General features: G+C 44.3%; 1 protein-coding gene across 1 annotated transcript in view; it reads left to right on the top strand.

The window, feature by feature from the left end:
• The window catches only part of LIX1 (limb and CNS expressed 1), a 265,464-nt gene that overhangs the window by 222,501 nt on the left and 25,998 nt on the right, over nt 1-16,965 (top strand). The window contains exon 5 of the mRNA XM_073624559.1: nt 11,239-11,316. Within this exon, the coding sequence (XP_073480660.1) occupies nt 11,239-11,316 (78 nt within the window). The remainder of the gene's footprint in view (nt 1-11,238; nt 11,317-16,965) is intronic.

Raw genomic sequence — 16,965 nt, 5'->3', positions numbered from 1 at the left:
AAATTGTGGGTAAAGGACCCCATATGCTGGGATATTGAAATAAAATAATTAGAAACCCCCCTAACACCCTATATATAGGTCAACACTTGACTTTTTATGAGCGGATATATTTCTTCATTAGCCAGTATGGATTAAATAAACCAGTAAGTACAGCTTTTGATGTCAGAAATATGTGTCAGATAAGGCCTAACCACTTTAGTGCCTGCAATAAAAGAATCACTTTGCAATGTGTTTGTGTTCTCAGTTATAAATGTGTCACTTCCTTCCCTACTCGCGGGGCCACCCACGAGCTCAATAACTTATTTTTATGTTCTGCAAACCACCAGTGAAGAGTGTGGAGAATGGCATTATTAGATTATTGGTTGAGCATTTCAATATCTAGCATTTGTTAAATACCTTTTCCATTGTTGTTTACTGGTGGTGAGATGGCATTATTGAAATGCCATGATGTGTAGCACGTGTTGCGTAGGGGCAGCTGCAGCTCATCACCATATAAAAACTGTTCAGTATGCACCGTAATGGCTGCATTAAGGCAATGTATTATTCATGTTATACAATCCCCTTCACTGGCACTAGCACTGACAGTCTTAAAGAAAACACAATTAGATGTGAAAGAATAACAGACCACCATCTCATCACACAGAAATTCACAGTTCGGGCCAAGGAAGAGTATTATTTTCAGGAAAGACTGTGGTAGGTTTCAGAACCAGAATTCTGCGGCTACAGTGATTTTTCTAATGAAATAAAAGAAAAAAAAATCTTTCATTTGAAATCTACCCTGACATTCAGTGATATTTCATGTTCATTTTCCTCTTTAATCACTGGTAATTGAATTGTTTTTTGTATTAGCTAAAGACGGAAAAGAAATCAAAGCATTCTTAGACAATATAGTTTGCTAATAAAGTAGTATGGTTTATAAGTCTGAAACAATGAATGCATTGTATGGAAAGGATACATAGAAATTGAGGAAGAAAAGAAAGTTGGTGTTGTTTGCCAACCGATGGTATGTGCATAGACCCCAGGAGAAAATAACGATTACCAGCAAGAATGTGTATTATTGATTGACAGGATTTTGTATTTCTTGAAAACCCTGCTGCACAATGATGATTGGGGAATATGGTTTGGGAAGAAGCATGCTGAACAAGTATGATACTCTAGAATGCTTTGATAGATCCTTCCTAACCATATATTACATTTGAAGCAACATTTTAGTAAATGTGCCAATAAATAACTTATGAATATTAAGAGTCAATCAGACTGTTGCATGATGGGACATTTTATGAGGAATGCTTAAAAGCACACTTAACATGCTTGCTGCAAATAAATCAGTTATAGAAATTGTGTACATTAATACCAGGCAAGTTTATGGTAACCTAATACAGATATGAAAACAATTAAAGTGTATCTAAAGCCAGAACTTTTTCTTTGCTTTGGACAGAGTAGGAAGTGGAAGTGCTATTCTGGTGACAACTAAGGAGGGATTTCCTGTCACTTCCTGGTTTGTCTCCAGGAGAGGAAGTGAAGGGAAATCACCCCAAGGGTATACAGACAACAAAAAATTAAAATGACTGGGGCTTTAACTATTTCCTACTCCTTTAAAAAAAGATGTTGGATTTTAGATACTTTTTAACATTTGTAGCTGTAACATGTAGCATGACAGTGTTATCAGTTTTACTCTATGTCTGTTTATAGACCGGGGCATAAAAAAGAAGTCCACCCCCCCAAGCATCAGTGGTGCAGGTATTGCTGTCTGCTAAAGCTGACAACCATTGTCAACTGCAGACTCTACTCCTGCTGCCTGTCAGGCGTGACATAGAGTTGCTACTCTATACCTTCTATACCAGTGGTGGCCGGTGGAATTTTTTTTGGGTGGGGCGGCCAACAGTATCCTCTGCGACCTCAGCTCACCTGCTTTTGAAGCCTATCAGAGCCTCTGGCTCTAATCAGGTGCTTAAAATAAAACCCTGCCGCTGTAATTCATGCGCCCGGTGCCCTGAAAGGTGGCCACGGCGGCCATAGATAGAGAGAGGGGGCGGCACTCGGGCGCCCCTAATGGACGGGCTGCCACTGTTCTATACATAGGCAGCTGCAGTTCAGAGGGAGGGAAGACTTCCTTACCTTCTCCTCTGCTCTGGTTATATGAGACACAGTTAAGGGAGGACTCTCCCCACTGGGAAGTGCCTTGTTCAACTGGTGAGTGTGTTTAATGAATGGGAAAGATCTGTACTGAAGGAGGAGATATGTACTGGGGTGGAGCATACTAAAGGGGGAACAATACTGGGAGAACTGTACTACGGGGAGGAAGATCTTTACTGAAAGGGGGAGATCTGTACCTGAGAAAGAGACCTATACTGTTGGGGGAGGAGGATATAGAGATCTGTACTGGGAAGAAGCTATACTAAGAGTGGAACTGTACTAAGGGGGAGGGGGAATCTGTGCTGGAGAAGCTGTACTAATAAAGAGGTGAGAAGATCTGTACTGGGGGATTTGTACTTGGGGAGATCTGTAGTGGAGCAGAAGACCTGTACTGGGGAATCCATATTGGAGGTAGATCTGTATTGGGAGAAACTATATTAAGAGAGGGATCTGTACTAGGTGGAAACTGATCTGGGGGGGGGGATCTCTACTAGTGGGAGCTGTACTTGGGAGGAGGGGTCCATACTTGGGGAAGATCCTGGCACCAGAACTCTGCATTCTGGACTCCTGACCCATTCACTGTGCATTTTGTACTCCTGATCCCTGTTCTTTGTGCATTATAAAATATGAATACACACCTGCGCTACAAAATTGTATATATATGAATAGACCCAGCTGCTGCCACAAAGTTCTGAAGCATTCTGAAGCCTGAAATAGTAAAAAACTCCAAAGGAGGTGCAGCGCTATGTCACCAACAGTAAGACTCAAAGTGCAAACCAAGCAATATATAAAAACAGTCTAACATTGTTATTACTGCATAAAAGTCCAATACAGTAAAGTTCTTAGTGCTTGTATTATTCCCTAAAGCAAGGGCGGGAACTTCCTGTGATGTCATATCCACTCTGTGGATTTCATGTTTCCTGATACAGGCACTCTATATGTACATTGATGTAAGTGCATTGGCTTTTATTCTTTATATTCAATAAACATTACTTCACTATGGCTCTCTCTCTCTCTCTTCTCTCTGTCCATTTATCGGTTTACCTCCGTTGCGGTACACATGAAAAAACCCTGAAGCAGATTCTTGGGGGATGTTAACTCACTTGACAAAACAAGGAGCTAATACTATCTGGTGAGTGTGGGAGAAGTTGGAGGGCACTTGGAGTGCACTAGGGCAGCACGCTTGAGAACACCACCATTCTATTGGATGAATTTGGACACAAGTCACAGATTTTGTGTTTGGGAGTAATACAAGCACTTTTTAACTGTTGGTGATATAGGGTTTTTACTATTTCAGACTTTGTGCATTATACACTCCTGACCCCTGCACTCTGTGTCCTGACCCTTGTGCATTGTGCGTTTTGCACTCCTGATGTGGCATGCACTCCTAATCCCTGCACTTTGCGAATTTTGCACTCCTCAGCCCTGCGTGTTATTTTTCTTATTTTCCTCTGGCTACCCAGGGCTGAATCACCTGGAACCCACCCACTACCATCTGCTGTCAATCACAGGCAAATCAAACCTGATAAGAAACTAGTCTCAGAGTTAACCATCAGGCTGCACCCACCCAACAACTTAAAATAATGGCTGCAACACCTGTTGGTGGGTGGAGGCTGATGGGGAACTCTGAGACTAGTTCCTCATCAGGTCTGCTTTGCCTATGATTGACAGCAGATGGTAGTGGGTGGGTTCCAGGTGATTTAGCCCTGGACAGCCAGAGGAAAATTGTTCATTATATACCCCCAATACTACCTGTTTTGAAAAGGGCACACTTTTGTTAGTCTATTTAACATGCACAGAAGAATTAAATCTATTACTTCAATTGCAAATCCCCATGGGAGAGCTGTATTGAAATGAGCACAGTGGGAGGTGACATTTAACATCACAGTGGATTACTAAACAGTGCTATAAAAATGTGCTTCTTTATGCTACATTCATAATCAATAGAGAAGCAGTCATATATTTGCACTTTGCAGAACATTTCCCGTATATGTATTCATGTACAAATAAATACAGATTGTCCAAATTTTGAGCAAGGTTTATGTTCTGTAACCCTCTATAAGCTGGGACTTGCAGAAATCAAATTTAGCTGAATTTTGTATGCTCTGCCAGCTAGTTTGAGAATTTGAAGCACGGATTGGTTGTGTTTGTGTTTGAAAATAGTGATCCATCACTGTGAATGTGTAAGAGTAACTATTATATCCAGTGGCATCACTAGGGGGGCCACAGGGGGCCATGACCCCCCAAAATTATACTGTGCCCCTCCCACTTAAAACACAATTTGTATATGTAGCTGCGGGTGTCCCGCATCTTGCTGAGGCAGCCGCCGAGTTGACACAGGCTCTCTTGAGAGGCAGAGCATCCCTGACAGCTCCTAAGGGGGATTTCTCCCCCTCCCTCTGCTCACTGACACTGTGTAATGCATAATGTGAGCAGTGCTCGCATAGCCACGACCGCCCGATCTGCTCCGTCCCCCTGCATCCTCATTGGCAGTGGGGAGAGGCAGTTGCAGGAAGGACTCCACCAGCACTGTGGGGGGGGGCAAGCCTCCCATTATCTCAGGGACGGTGAAGAAAACAGACTGATTTCTCCCATCCGTAGGACAGGAGAATCAGCCTGTAAATTCTGAAACTGGTGAGGTGACTGCAGGTTTAGCCGAGTGTCTATGACACTCTTACACAGCCCAGTGAACACACCCACCCCTCCTCACTCCCCTCACGGACAGGAGAGCACAGAGGAATACAGCTCCTCTCACCTCTGTTCCTCCTGTGTCTTCCAGTCCCGCCCAGATTATCCCTGATGTGCAGTTTTATCTGAGGAGAAGGGATGTGTGGGCGAGAAATATGAAAATCAGCAGCTGCAGATTCCTCTGTGTGTCAATGATGCCTGCTTCCAGCCTGGACACGTGGGTGAGTGTGCACTGCAGTACACTGTGATCACTGAACTGTCCCTATCTCTATCCCTCTCCCTTCTCTCCCCCATCTGTCCCCCCCCCTGTTCTTCCATGACCTTCACAAACTTTCAGTTCCAGTTAGGCAGGTAATAGATGGTACAAATTTCTTTCCTGCAACCACAGATTGCAGGATTCCCCGATCAACACAGACAGTGCTGACAGGGGAACCCCTCCTGCCAAGCAATTGTGTTCTCCCAAAAAACAGTGATTATCACTAGTAGCTATAGCAACTGCTAGCGATAATCATAAGAGTATCCGGCAGGCTGTTTGTACCCAAGTTGATCGATCAACTTGGTACATTCAGCCTGCCCATTAATAATTCAAATCTCAGCCAGTTCCTGCTGAACCAGCCAAGATTTAAACTGTCTATGGCTGGCCTTAGCACATAGGCAGCCCATACATTCTTTCACTCAACTCTTGGGTTGAATGATAAAAAAAAGATTCAATTCCCCCATCTACACATTCCAGGTGGATGGGGGAATCCTCCCACTGTGGACCAGTGGCGGAACTACCAGAGTTGCTGTCCTGTCCCGACTATTGACATCCCTGGTCCCTGTCTCCATGGCAGGGGCAGCAGCACATTAGGACCCAGTGCTGGTTACTTTATGGGGCTGATGGGCTCATGCAGAAGAGGGTCAGTACAATTGGTTGTTAAAAATGGGCTCAGGTGTGTTCAAACCCCCACGTGACCAATCCCACCAGGAAGCCAACACTGCACACAGCTACTCACAGGCAGTGAGACATTTCCCGTTCCGCAGCTGAACAGATCAGGAAATGTCTCACTGCCTCTGATTAGCCGTGTGCAGTGTCGGCTTCCTGGCGGGATCGGGCAGGTGGGATTTCAATCACACCCAAACCCATTTCTTTTGGTTTTAGACAGTTGAGCTCCCTGCAGGTTGCTTAGCAGCAGTGAAGCCTTCTCTGATATGCTGATTGGGATGCAATCCAGCTGATGCTCCTAGTAAAATCTAATGTTAAATATCATAGTGATTTTTATTGATCAAAGCCCACACCTTACAGACATGGAGCCCACATGGCTGCTGAACAAACAGTTGATATATATATATATATATATATATATATATATATATATATACACACACACTGTAGATAGATACAGTTTCTCACAAAAGTGAGTACACCCCTCACATTTTTGTAAATATTTTATTATATCTTTTCATGTGACAACACTGAAGAAATGACACTTTGCCACAATGTAAAGTAGTGAGTCTGTAGCTTGTATAACAGTGTAAATTTGCTGTCCCCTCAAAATAACTCAACAAACAGCCATTAACGTCGAAACCGCTGGCAACAAAAATGAGTACGCAAAAAAAATGTCCAAATTGGGCCCAATTAGCCATTTTCCCTCCCCGGTGTCATGTGACTCATTAGTGTTACAAGGTGTCAGGTGTGAATGGGGAGCAGGTGTGTTAAATTTGGTGTTATCACTCTCACTCTCTCATACTGGTCACTGGAAGTTCAACATGGCACCTCATGGCAAAGAACTCTCTGAGGATCTGAAAAAAAGAATTGTTGCTCTACATAAAGATGGCCTAGGGCCTAGGCTATAAGAAGATTGCCAAGACCCTGAAACTGAGCTGCAGCACGGTGGCCAAAACCATTCAGTGGTTTAGCAGGACAGGTTCCACTCAGAACAGGCCTTGCCATGGTCGACCAAAGAAGTTTAATGCACATGCTCAGCATCATATCCGTCATATCCAGAGGTTGTCTTTGGGAAACTTAGACTTATGAGTGCTGCCAGCATTGCTGCAGAGATTGAAGGGGTGAGGGGGTCAGCCTGTCATTGCACAGACTATATGCCGCACACTGCATCAAAATGGTCTGCATGACTGTCATCCCAGAAGGAAGCCTCTTCTAAAGATGATGCACAAAAAAGCCTGCAAACAGTTTGCTGAAGACAAGCAGACTAAGGAAATGGATTACTGGAACCATGTCCTGTGGTCTGATGAGACCAAGATAAACTTATTTGGTTCAGATGGTGTCAAGTGTTTGTGGCGGCAATCAGGTGAGGAGTGCAAAGGCAAGTTTGTCTTTGTGACAGACTCACCCGGGACAGAGGCTTTTGGAGTGGACTGAATGCCAGCCTCTTGCCTACCGATTATGGGCCCTGGCATTTGGGGAGCGTGCGCTCTGTGAGCTGTATGCCTGGGGACCCTTGAGGTGGTGTTACTTTGGATTCAGGTCCATATCCCCCCAAGACACACAGACTCTGGAAACCCTGTATATGCCACCTGTCTAATGTAAATGAGTTTAGTCTGGCTTACCACAGCTTCTAAGAGTATTCCACCCATTGTTGTTTGTGATAATTAACCCTGTGTTGATGTTTATGGTAATGTGTATTGAATAGTCAGTGAGCTAGGAGACGTAAAGTCTTACCCTCAAAGGTCATATCTCTGAGTCACCTAGTCTGGGTCAATGATTAGATAATTAGCTCATGTTAATTAGGTTCCAGATACAGTTTTATTGTAAGCCTGCTGTATATATATTTGTGTGTCATCTCAAATAAAACAGTCCATGTTAGCAGCTAAGCAAGTCTCATCTTGTTTTGTGCTTGGAAGCGGTTGGAATATTTGATATCTATATTCAGACTGGGAGGAAGCGGTATATGACGGAAGCACTCAAGCGGAGTGTGGGACATTCCATGACATTGGTGGCAAGCAGCGGGACGCTTCCTGCAGTCTGGGACATCCAAACTTCCACCTGGATCCAAGGTCCGGATAGCAGGAGAGGAGAGGTACAGATACCAGCCGCCATGGAAAAGGAATTCAGAAGGAGGTTGCGAGAGATGCAGATACAGCACAGAGGACCAGTATCAGAGCAGGTCCTGCTGGGATGGTTTGATTCTATTCGATGCGAACTCTGGAAGGAAGCGTTAGTCTATGAGCAGCGACACCAGGGAAAAGTTCTCCCCTCCATCGAGGAAAGGTACTGGTCGCAGTATGGATTGCGGGTGCTGTTTTTGGGAGAAAAACCGCACAAAACCGCACAAGGAACCAGCAGGCTGGTCTGGGCAGAGATGCGGCTGGATGAGAGCTACAGAGCCCTCCGGTGGCATGTATCTCAAGCATACCCTTGGATAGCCGATGACAGCCCAACAGAAGGCTTTGGCTACGGCGGCCTGGGATTGTTGTATGTGAAGCTGACAGGGGACCCTAACTTTGAGAGTGATTTGGAGTGGTGATTGGACGAAATCATGGATTACAGAGAACGGCTACTGAACATCTCGGAAGTGCACTGGGCACTGGAAGAAATAGAGTTTCTGGTTTCTGGCCACTCAAGAATGGGAGCTGGAGATCGCCTACAGACGGCTGCTAGACTCTGCTCAGCGCCAGGGCTGGGCTCCCTTTACCTGGGACTATGAGGAAATACCAGTTGACAACTTTGAAATCCTTGCTGAAGAGTTGCAAATGTGGCAGAGTAACAGTGTGCTTTGCCAACCTGCCCCCGCAGCTATGGAGGCGGAGGTCTTATGGCGAATGCAGCAAGTGCTGACTGACCTTGATGATCCTGTTTCTGCATGGGATGATCTTGGATGGAGGAATGTGCCTGTCCAGCAGCATGCCAGAGAATCGGCAGTGGAAAATCTGGAGATTGCCATCCCCAAAGCTGAAGTGCTGACAACAGGGCAGAGCTCTGCTAACCTCTGCCCAGCACCGATAGCATCTTCTGGGTTCCACGGACAGGAGATGGTGAACCTCTATCCCCAGACACCAGTTGCAGAGACAGGGCATTTGATGGACTTTTCTGCTGAGGAGGAACAGCCTGATGAGCCTCCAGCAGAAGAGCTGGTATCAGGGCCAAACTTCACTGTGCTCTGCCCAGCACCAATAGCATCTTCTGGATTCCATGGACAGGAGATGGTGAACCTCTATCCCCAGACACCAGTTGCAGAGACAGGGGAAGCACTCAAGCGGAGTGTGGGACGTTCGGTCACAGTCTTGCCTACAGTCAAGCATGGTGGTGGGAGTGTCATGGTCTGGGGCTGCATGAATGCAGTTCATTCAGCGAATCATGAATGCCAACGTGTACTGTGACATACTGAAGCAGAGCATGATCCCCTCCCTTCGGAGACTGGGCCACGGGGCAGTATTTCAACATAACAACCCCAAACACACCTCCAAGACGACCACTGCCTTGCTAAAGAAGCTGAGGGTAAAGGTGATGGACTGGCCAAGCATGTCTCCAGACCTAAACTCTATTGAGTATCTGTGGGGCATCCTCAAATGGAAGTTGGAAGAGTGCAAGGTCTCTAACACCCACCAGCTCCGTGTTGTCGTCATGTAGTGGAAGAGAACTCCAGTGGCAACCTGTGAAGCTCTGGTGAACTCCCTGTCCAAGAGTGTTAAGGCAGTGCTGGAAAATAATGGTGGCCACACAAAATATTGACACTTTGGGCCCAATTTGGACATTTTCACTTAGGGGTGTACTCTTGTTGCCAGCGGTTTAGACATTAATGGCTATGTGTTGAGTTCTTTTGAGGGGACAGCAAATGTACACTGTTATACAAGCTGTACACTCACTACTTTACATTGTAGCAAAGTGTAATTTCTTCAGTGTTGTCACCTGAAAAGATATAATAAAATATTTACAAAAATGTGAGAGGTGTACTCACTTTTGTGAGATACTGTATGTGATAGGAGCATCACCAGGATCACATCCCATTAGGCATGTCAACAGAGAAGGTTATACAGCATTACTGCTGCTAGGTGACCAGCTGGGTGCTCAGATATCTACAACCAATAGTGCCAGCCTTTCCCTGCATGTACCCATAATGTCACCAGCACTAGGTCCTAATAGACTGCCGCCACTGCCAAGGAGACAGATGCCAGACCAGTGCTGTCAATAGCAGGGGCAGGACAGCAAGAGGAGCCTAGGGAACCCCACAGTGGCAGAACACCAGGGCCTGCTCACAAGTGCAACCCTGGTAGTTCTCCCATTACTTTGGACCCTTATATTTTCCTGGTGTGCTGGTGACATATCTCTTGGTTTCTGCCAACCTGGGGGCACCAATACAGTATGAAGGGGGCTCACTGCAGAACATGTGAAAGGGTCCCCTTCTGGGGTCGTAATAAAGCCCCCCGAAACAGAAGTGAAGGGCCCCAGGATATATATAATTGCATTTTATAGTTGCCCCCCCTACTTTTGTCCCTGTCCCCCCATGTGCCCCCCCCTAAATATGAAAGCTGGAGACACCACTGATTATATTGAATTAAATATTGCATTATGTGTAATGTACAGAGAAGCATTGTAATTACATACATTGTAAAACACAAAAATACCTTTTATCAGGCAAGTTTCTGCTTATAAAGAGGCTAAAGAATACCTGTCATCTACACACAGCATCACATCACACCTACAGTATATCTGTAAAGTGTATAAGGAGTCCCATTAGCAGGGCTTTTTTTCTGAAACTGGAATGCACTGGAACTGCAAGCACTGGTGTGAACTATGCCATTGATTGTAACCCCATTTTTTATGCATTTTGGATGAAGAAAAGAAAAGCACTGGAACGCATGTGATGTGAACTAGCCTAGTCTTTTTTCCCTTTATTTCACCTGATGTTCAATCCAGTAGCACACTCCCTGTCTTAGGGTGTCTGCATTCTGGATAAAGTGGTAAAGCAGACACCTTTGGACAGCAGCATTGTCATTCTGGGGAGAGGTTTGTGTAAGGCAGCCCATACACAAGTCTTTTATTTTTCAGCGGGTTGAACAAAAAATAAGAATTACTCAATTTTCCCATCCACAAGGGTGGTGGTGGATGGGGGAGACCTCCCCGCTGATCTATTCTGACTGCAGGGAGACTTCTCTGCCATCAGAATAAATTGATCAACACTGCCGGCAATAGCCAGTGTGAAAGGGGCCTTAGTGTGTGAAATTGATGTTTGTTTTCTTGAACGAACAATTTTTTAACAGTGTATGTGGTTTTCGTTCGGTAAAGTCCATTCATTCCAAAATCAAATGTTAAAAGCAAACAAAAGCTTTTGAATGAGAATTTGCATAAGAATTTTCTCAAGAATACCAGTTTGAAATTCTATCTATCTATGGGCAACTTAACAAATGTAACCTAAGTGAATAATCCTGTTCTAAAATATAGATAAATGTGCTGATAAGTTCTCTTTGTTCTAGGAACTTATGATCGTTTTCCAGCTTCTGCACTGGAACGGAAGTCTTAAAGCACTCAGAGACACAAAGTGCTCCCGTCAGGTAAGAATATATCACACAACGCATACATTTCACTTACAGAATTTTACCCAGAATGCATCTGTTTATTGATTTGAATCCAAGGGCTTTACTGAGAAGCATCTGTAATTTGTACAGTTCTATCAGAGCTATTTAAGATGACATTTTTTTCTCTTTTGCTGTGTTTTGTTATATCTTCTCATATATATTTTTGTGATGCTTACAAATAATGTAGTTGAATAACCACACCCAGGCTACTCCTCTGTGAAGTGTGCAATGGCACTGCTATAGTTTAGTTTAGGAGAACACTTAAAGCTGAACTTTAATTTTAAATACATCATTTAATAGCCACAGAGGATATAAATCCTCTTTTTGTGCACCATTAGCATGTACGAACCTAGATATTACCTTGTAAAAGCAGCAGTGACATCATCAATTTGCTGTACATACATAGTTACCAACTGTCCCGGATTTCCCGGGACATTCCCGGGATTTAGACTCCATTCCCGATTTTGTTGTTTCCTGGTAAATGTCCAGAGAAATCCGGTTCTTCGCGGATTTTTGCCGCCGCTAGAGGTCCACGGCCGGTGGAGACATTGTCTCCGCTGGCCGCCATTTTTAAGAAGACCAGGAAGATGGCTGGGGGAGCTAGATGGAGCTCCTGCGTCGCCGCCCACCCTCTGCCCCGCTCCACCTCGCCCCGCCTACCCCCCGCCCCACTGCCAGTCTGTTATGGAAAGGGGTGGGGGTTCTAGCCATGTGGCCGGCGGAGGGAGACAGTATCCTCCTACTAGGACACCTGAGGTAGGGGGGACGCACCGTTGGGGGAATCTGGGGACACCTGATGTGAGGGGGGCTCCACTGGGGACACCTGATGTGAGGGGGGCTCCGCTGGGGGCTCCTGATGTGAGGGGGCTCCACTGGGGACTCCTGATGTGAGGGGGGCCACGCTGGGGACTCCTGATGTGAGGAGGGGCTCCGCTGGGGACTCCTGATGTGAGGGGGCTCCAATGGGGACTCCTGGTGTGAGGGGGCTCTGCTGGGGACTCCTGATGTGAGGGGGGCTCCCCTGGGGACTCCTGATGTGAGGGGGGCTCCGCTGGGGACTCCTGGTGTGAGGGGGCTCCGCTGGGAACTCCTGGTGTGAGGGGGGCTCCGCTGGGGACTCCTTGTGTGAGGGGGGGCTCCGCTGGGGACATCTGATGTAAGGGGGGCTCCGCTGGGGGCACCTGATGCAAGGACGGACTCTGCTGGGGGCACCTGATGCAAGGACGAACTCTGCTGGGACATCTGACGCAAGGACGGACGGCTGGTGGCAGGCAACGTGGCAGATGACACGCTCAGGGATCCCACTGATTCAGCATTATGGTAAGTTGAATGATTTCATTTTATATTACAATGTAATAATAGAAATAATGCACTTCAATCATCCTGACACCATAACAACCATGGTGCCGGGATGTTTGAAGTGCTAACACCAGGTGTTTGGAGTATCTTTATCTGCTGATTGTTAAACTTTCTAGAATACACATATTTCCATTGTTGTGTAGGATCTAGGGCTGCTGTCCCTCCATCCCTCTCCCCCCTTTCCCTCTCTATCCCTCATTCATCTCAGACTCTAACCACACACCTTTGAGCCTCATCCATTTAAGACACACCCACTATTTCACGTAAACCACGCCCATTTTTCGCTGCACTTCGCGCGCCGCATGTTTGCTTTTCCCCTTTGTCACACCCACAAATGCATGCCCCACCCCCTAATTAAAACAATACTCCGCCTACAGCCAAAAAAAAAATTTTTTTTCAATGTTGGCAACTATGTGCATAGCCTGTGCAGAAAGGAGGGGCCCAGCAGATACAGGCGGCCTGCTGAAAGACCAGTCATCCTGCAGAAGAAGAGATAGCAGCAGTGACTGGTCTTCATTACATGAGGTTGTTGCACAGGCAAAGTTTCACATTTGATTTCTGCACAGATCTGGACAAAATACACAAAGCACACCAAGATTAAACTAACAAATGGCAAATGGTAGCAGGTGTGATGGGAGGTCATTCAGGTGCCAACATCCCAAAATTTTCTATCCAACAAAAGGTATCATGAATCTGTGGGACTATAATGACACCAAATAAAATCCAAAAGCAAACAATTTGTATAAAAACAGTTTATTACGTCTTTATCACAATGAATAAAACCACACATCAATATATACTGTAGGCTTAGACCATAAAAAAGGGAGCACCCCACAGAGGTTCTCATAACTTCAAATACAGCAACTCTTTTATTGTGGTATATTGATGCAGCCCAACGCATCTTGCGTAAAAAAATAAAATAACATAAATGGACAATAGAGTAAAAGAATAAATACATTCCTCTATTGTCAATTTATGTTTTGACACATTTATTTTTGTAAAATTCGGCTTACTTTTGCCCCTGATGAAGCATGATACTGGAAACGCGCCGGGGAGCGTCAGTATACCAGAGTATCACGATTGCTATCAGGATTGCTGTATTTGAACTTGTGAGAACCTCTTTGGGGTCTTGCTTTTTCACGGTCTAAGGCTACAGTATACATATTGATGTATGACAGGGATATGCAATTAACGGACCTCCAGCTGTTCATGACACCCAGAGGCAGAGGCATGATGGGAGTTTTGCAACAGCTGGAGGTCCGCTAATTGCATATCCCTGATGTATGATTTCATTCATTGTAATAAGGATGTACAAAAACTGTTTTATACAATATTCAAGTAAGAATACACACTTGTATTTCAGCAATATTTGCTCATCCCAGAGTTCAGCTTTAATAAAATAATCCTGGTGTGACATAGAGCTTTATATATATTTTTAAAGGTGAAAAATCAGATAACGTTAGAACGTCCTCTTTAATGGCTATGGGGACTGAGTATGGGGTGGTTTTATATTCATAAGGCCTTCTATATTTTAGCTTTGTTAGCAGTATTTCTATTTTTCTAAATGTTTAAAGCATATGTAAACCCTAACTATCAGTTCTCTTATTTGGTCCCCTTTGTTCTATTAAAAGAGAATTACAGACAAAGCTTGTTTGGCTGTACTCCTGTGGATTTCAGAAGTGCAGTTCATTCTGTACTCCTGTGACCCTTTTTCAGCAGACAACAGGCTGAAACCCGCTGCTGGCCGCTTCCGCCCTCTCCACAGCCCAGCGCTCGAGTGAGCAAGGGGGGGGCAGAGAAGAGAGCAGTAACTGACAGTCAACAGCTCTCTGCTCAGGGAGCTCTGAGAACTGAGCGCTCAGCGGTGTTAGATCACTTTATTCTCAATCTTAGAGGCACCGGGGGACAGATGCAGCATTGGTCCGATGCTGCATCCACCTAGGTAAGTATGATTCTTAAATAAAAAGAAAACTCATATTTCTCTTTTAAATATACTAGTAAAAGCATTTTGTTATACTGTATCTATTGGATAAGTGCACAATGTCTTATTGACCACTCCTTCTGAAACTCTTAGGTGCCTCTCTGTCATGCTAGTCCAGTGGTTTCAATATTTTTTTAGGTACTCAGCTGGAACAAGTATGCAGCTCAGTAATTTTGACTTCAGACTGTTTGCTCCAAGTCAGTGACTCAAAGTATCAAAGCATAGGACAGCCGAGTTACTAGTATTATCAGGAAAAGGTCACATAATACATCGCAGGTATTTCTCTCACTACAGGTTTTTTTAGTCAATGGTCATTTACTAAGCAAGGCATAATTACTGTTTTTTTTTGAGCAGTACATTTTAGGTTTTTCTTTAACAAACACAGGACAATATTTTAAAGCGCAGCTAAACTTTTAGGGTCACCAAATGGTCCTACAATAATGTGCACATTATGACACACTTACCTTGCAAAGTGCCGTCCTTCAGTTCAGTCTGTAACATTTCGTACTGGGTTATTTGGGATGCCGGAAATTACACATATGTGCATGGAAGTTACATCATCACGGCATGCACGCTGAGCTGTCAGTGTACAGATTGTATAAAATTGATGGCAGTGGAATAGTTTTAATGACAGACGTTACATACAGAGTCTCTTCTATCATTAATACCTACCAAAAAAGGTTAGTTCCCCTTTAAGTACATTATTGCAAAGCAATACTGGATACATTTCTTTACATTCATCAGAAATGAATGGCAGTTGCTAGACCTGGTATAAGGCTGTTTCATGCAAAAGTTCTAATTGGGTCAGCTTGTCTGTTTTTCAGTCGGACCCAATTGAACTCTCCATTTTCCTCTAAGGAGTGTCGGATGTAAACTAATTTGTGTCCTTTTACATCTGGCTACCTACAGGTCCAATCCAGCGAAACAAAAAAAAATACGGAAGGGGATCGCTCCTCTCTGACTGGCTGGCTGAATCAGATCAGTCGGGTGGAAATGGACAGCCGGTCTGTTTATATCCAGCTGTCCATAGAGCAGTGGGCTGTGTCCATGACCGTGCTGCATATGCAGAGCGGACACAGACTTGTCATCTGGCCACTCCGCTCAGCCAAGCAAGGGATAAGCAGAGGGATCCCTTACTGAGCAAAATCAGATCTGGCCTGTGTGAAAGTGGTCTAAGAGGTTTTTTTTAAATAATATGTGACAAATTATTTAAATATTCTTGGAGTGTATCTAAATTGTATCCAAAGCCAAAGCTTTTTTTTTTTTTTTTTTTGCTTTTGCATCTATTGCTATGGATAGGAAACAAGGGACCACTGGGGAGATTCACCCTCTTCATTTATCCTGGTGATGGCTTCCAACGGGAGGTTGCAGTGGGAATACCTCCTCCATTGACAAATTTTGACACAAGATTTCTCCTGACTTTGTAGAGATTTCCTCTCACTTCGTGTTGAGTCTCCAAAACCCAAAAACTGGCAGAATGTTTTTTTTTTTTTTTTTAAATCTTTTTTATTAAATTTTCAATTTCACATACAGCTGTAGCCCACGCAGGGGCATTACCAAAATGTCACATTCTCATACAGCAACATATAACACAAGAACCAAACAAAACAATCTACTAAGCTACTACCCCAAATGTGGAGAGAGGGTTCAGTTCAGGATTAACTATGCTCAAACCTGGGATACAAGGATACAAATTAAAGTGTTTAAATCAGGACTATGTGAGTGGTCAGAGACTATGTCTTAACTAGAGTAGGCTTAATCTCCGCTTGCTGTAGTGGCGTCATCGAGCCAACTGGCAAAATGTTTAACCATTACTTACGCATTTCTAAATCTAAACTGAAACATGACCACCCAATAGGGTAACTGCACCACATACCTTGATGTGCATGTTGTATGTTTACCTGTAGCACCTGAAAAGTCAAGTTTATCTAAATCTAGAAAAAAAAAATATGGTTACATATACTTTAAATAGCTGCAGCATGTTTAAAAAGTCACAAATTCAGTCCACATCAGGTTTTTTTGTTTTTCTCTCCTTTTCCCATAGATTTGGCATCTATTAGTGAAATTCACAAATTTCCACCTAGCAAATATGTACATGCACCAAATGAATATGCTGGCTCACAAATAGCTAGTTTCTAACTCAGTATATAAAGTACAATTTTACTGAACCTGTAGAATGGCACATAGAGTGTTCTGCAAGCATTACTTATTGGAAGTCATGTGCTTTCATGGTATGGCATAATTGCATTGCATCCTGTCCCTGCTGATACTGTCTACAAAGCTAT

Source organism: Aquarana catesbeiana, linkage group LG01 (assembly GCF_042186555.1).
Source record: "Aquarana catesbeiana isolate 2022-GZ linkage group LG01, ASM4218655v1, whole genome shotgun sequence".
Classification (NCBI taxonomy): Eukaryota; Metazoa; Chordata; class Amphibia; order Anura; family Ranidae; genus Aquarana; species Aquarana catesbeiana.
Note: the sequence above shows the minus strand (reverse complement) of the source record. Positions and strands in the feature narration are given on the sequence as shown.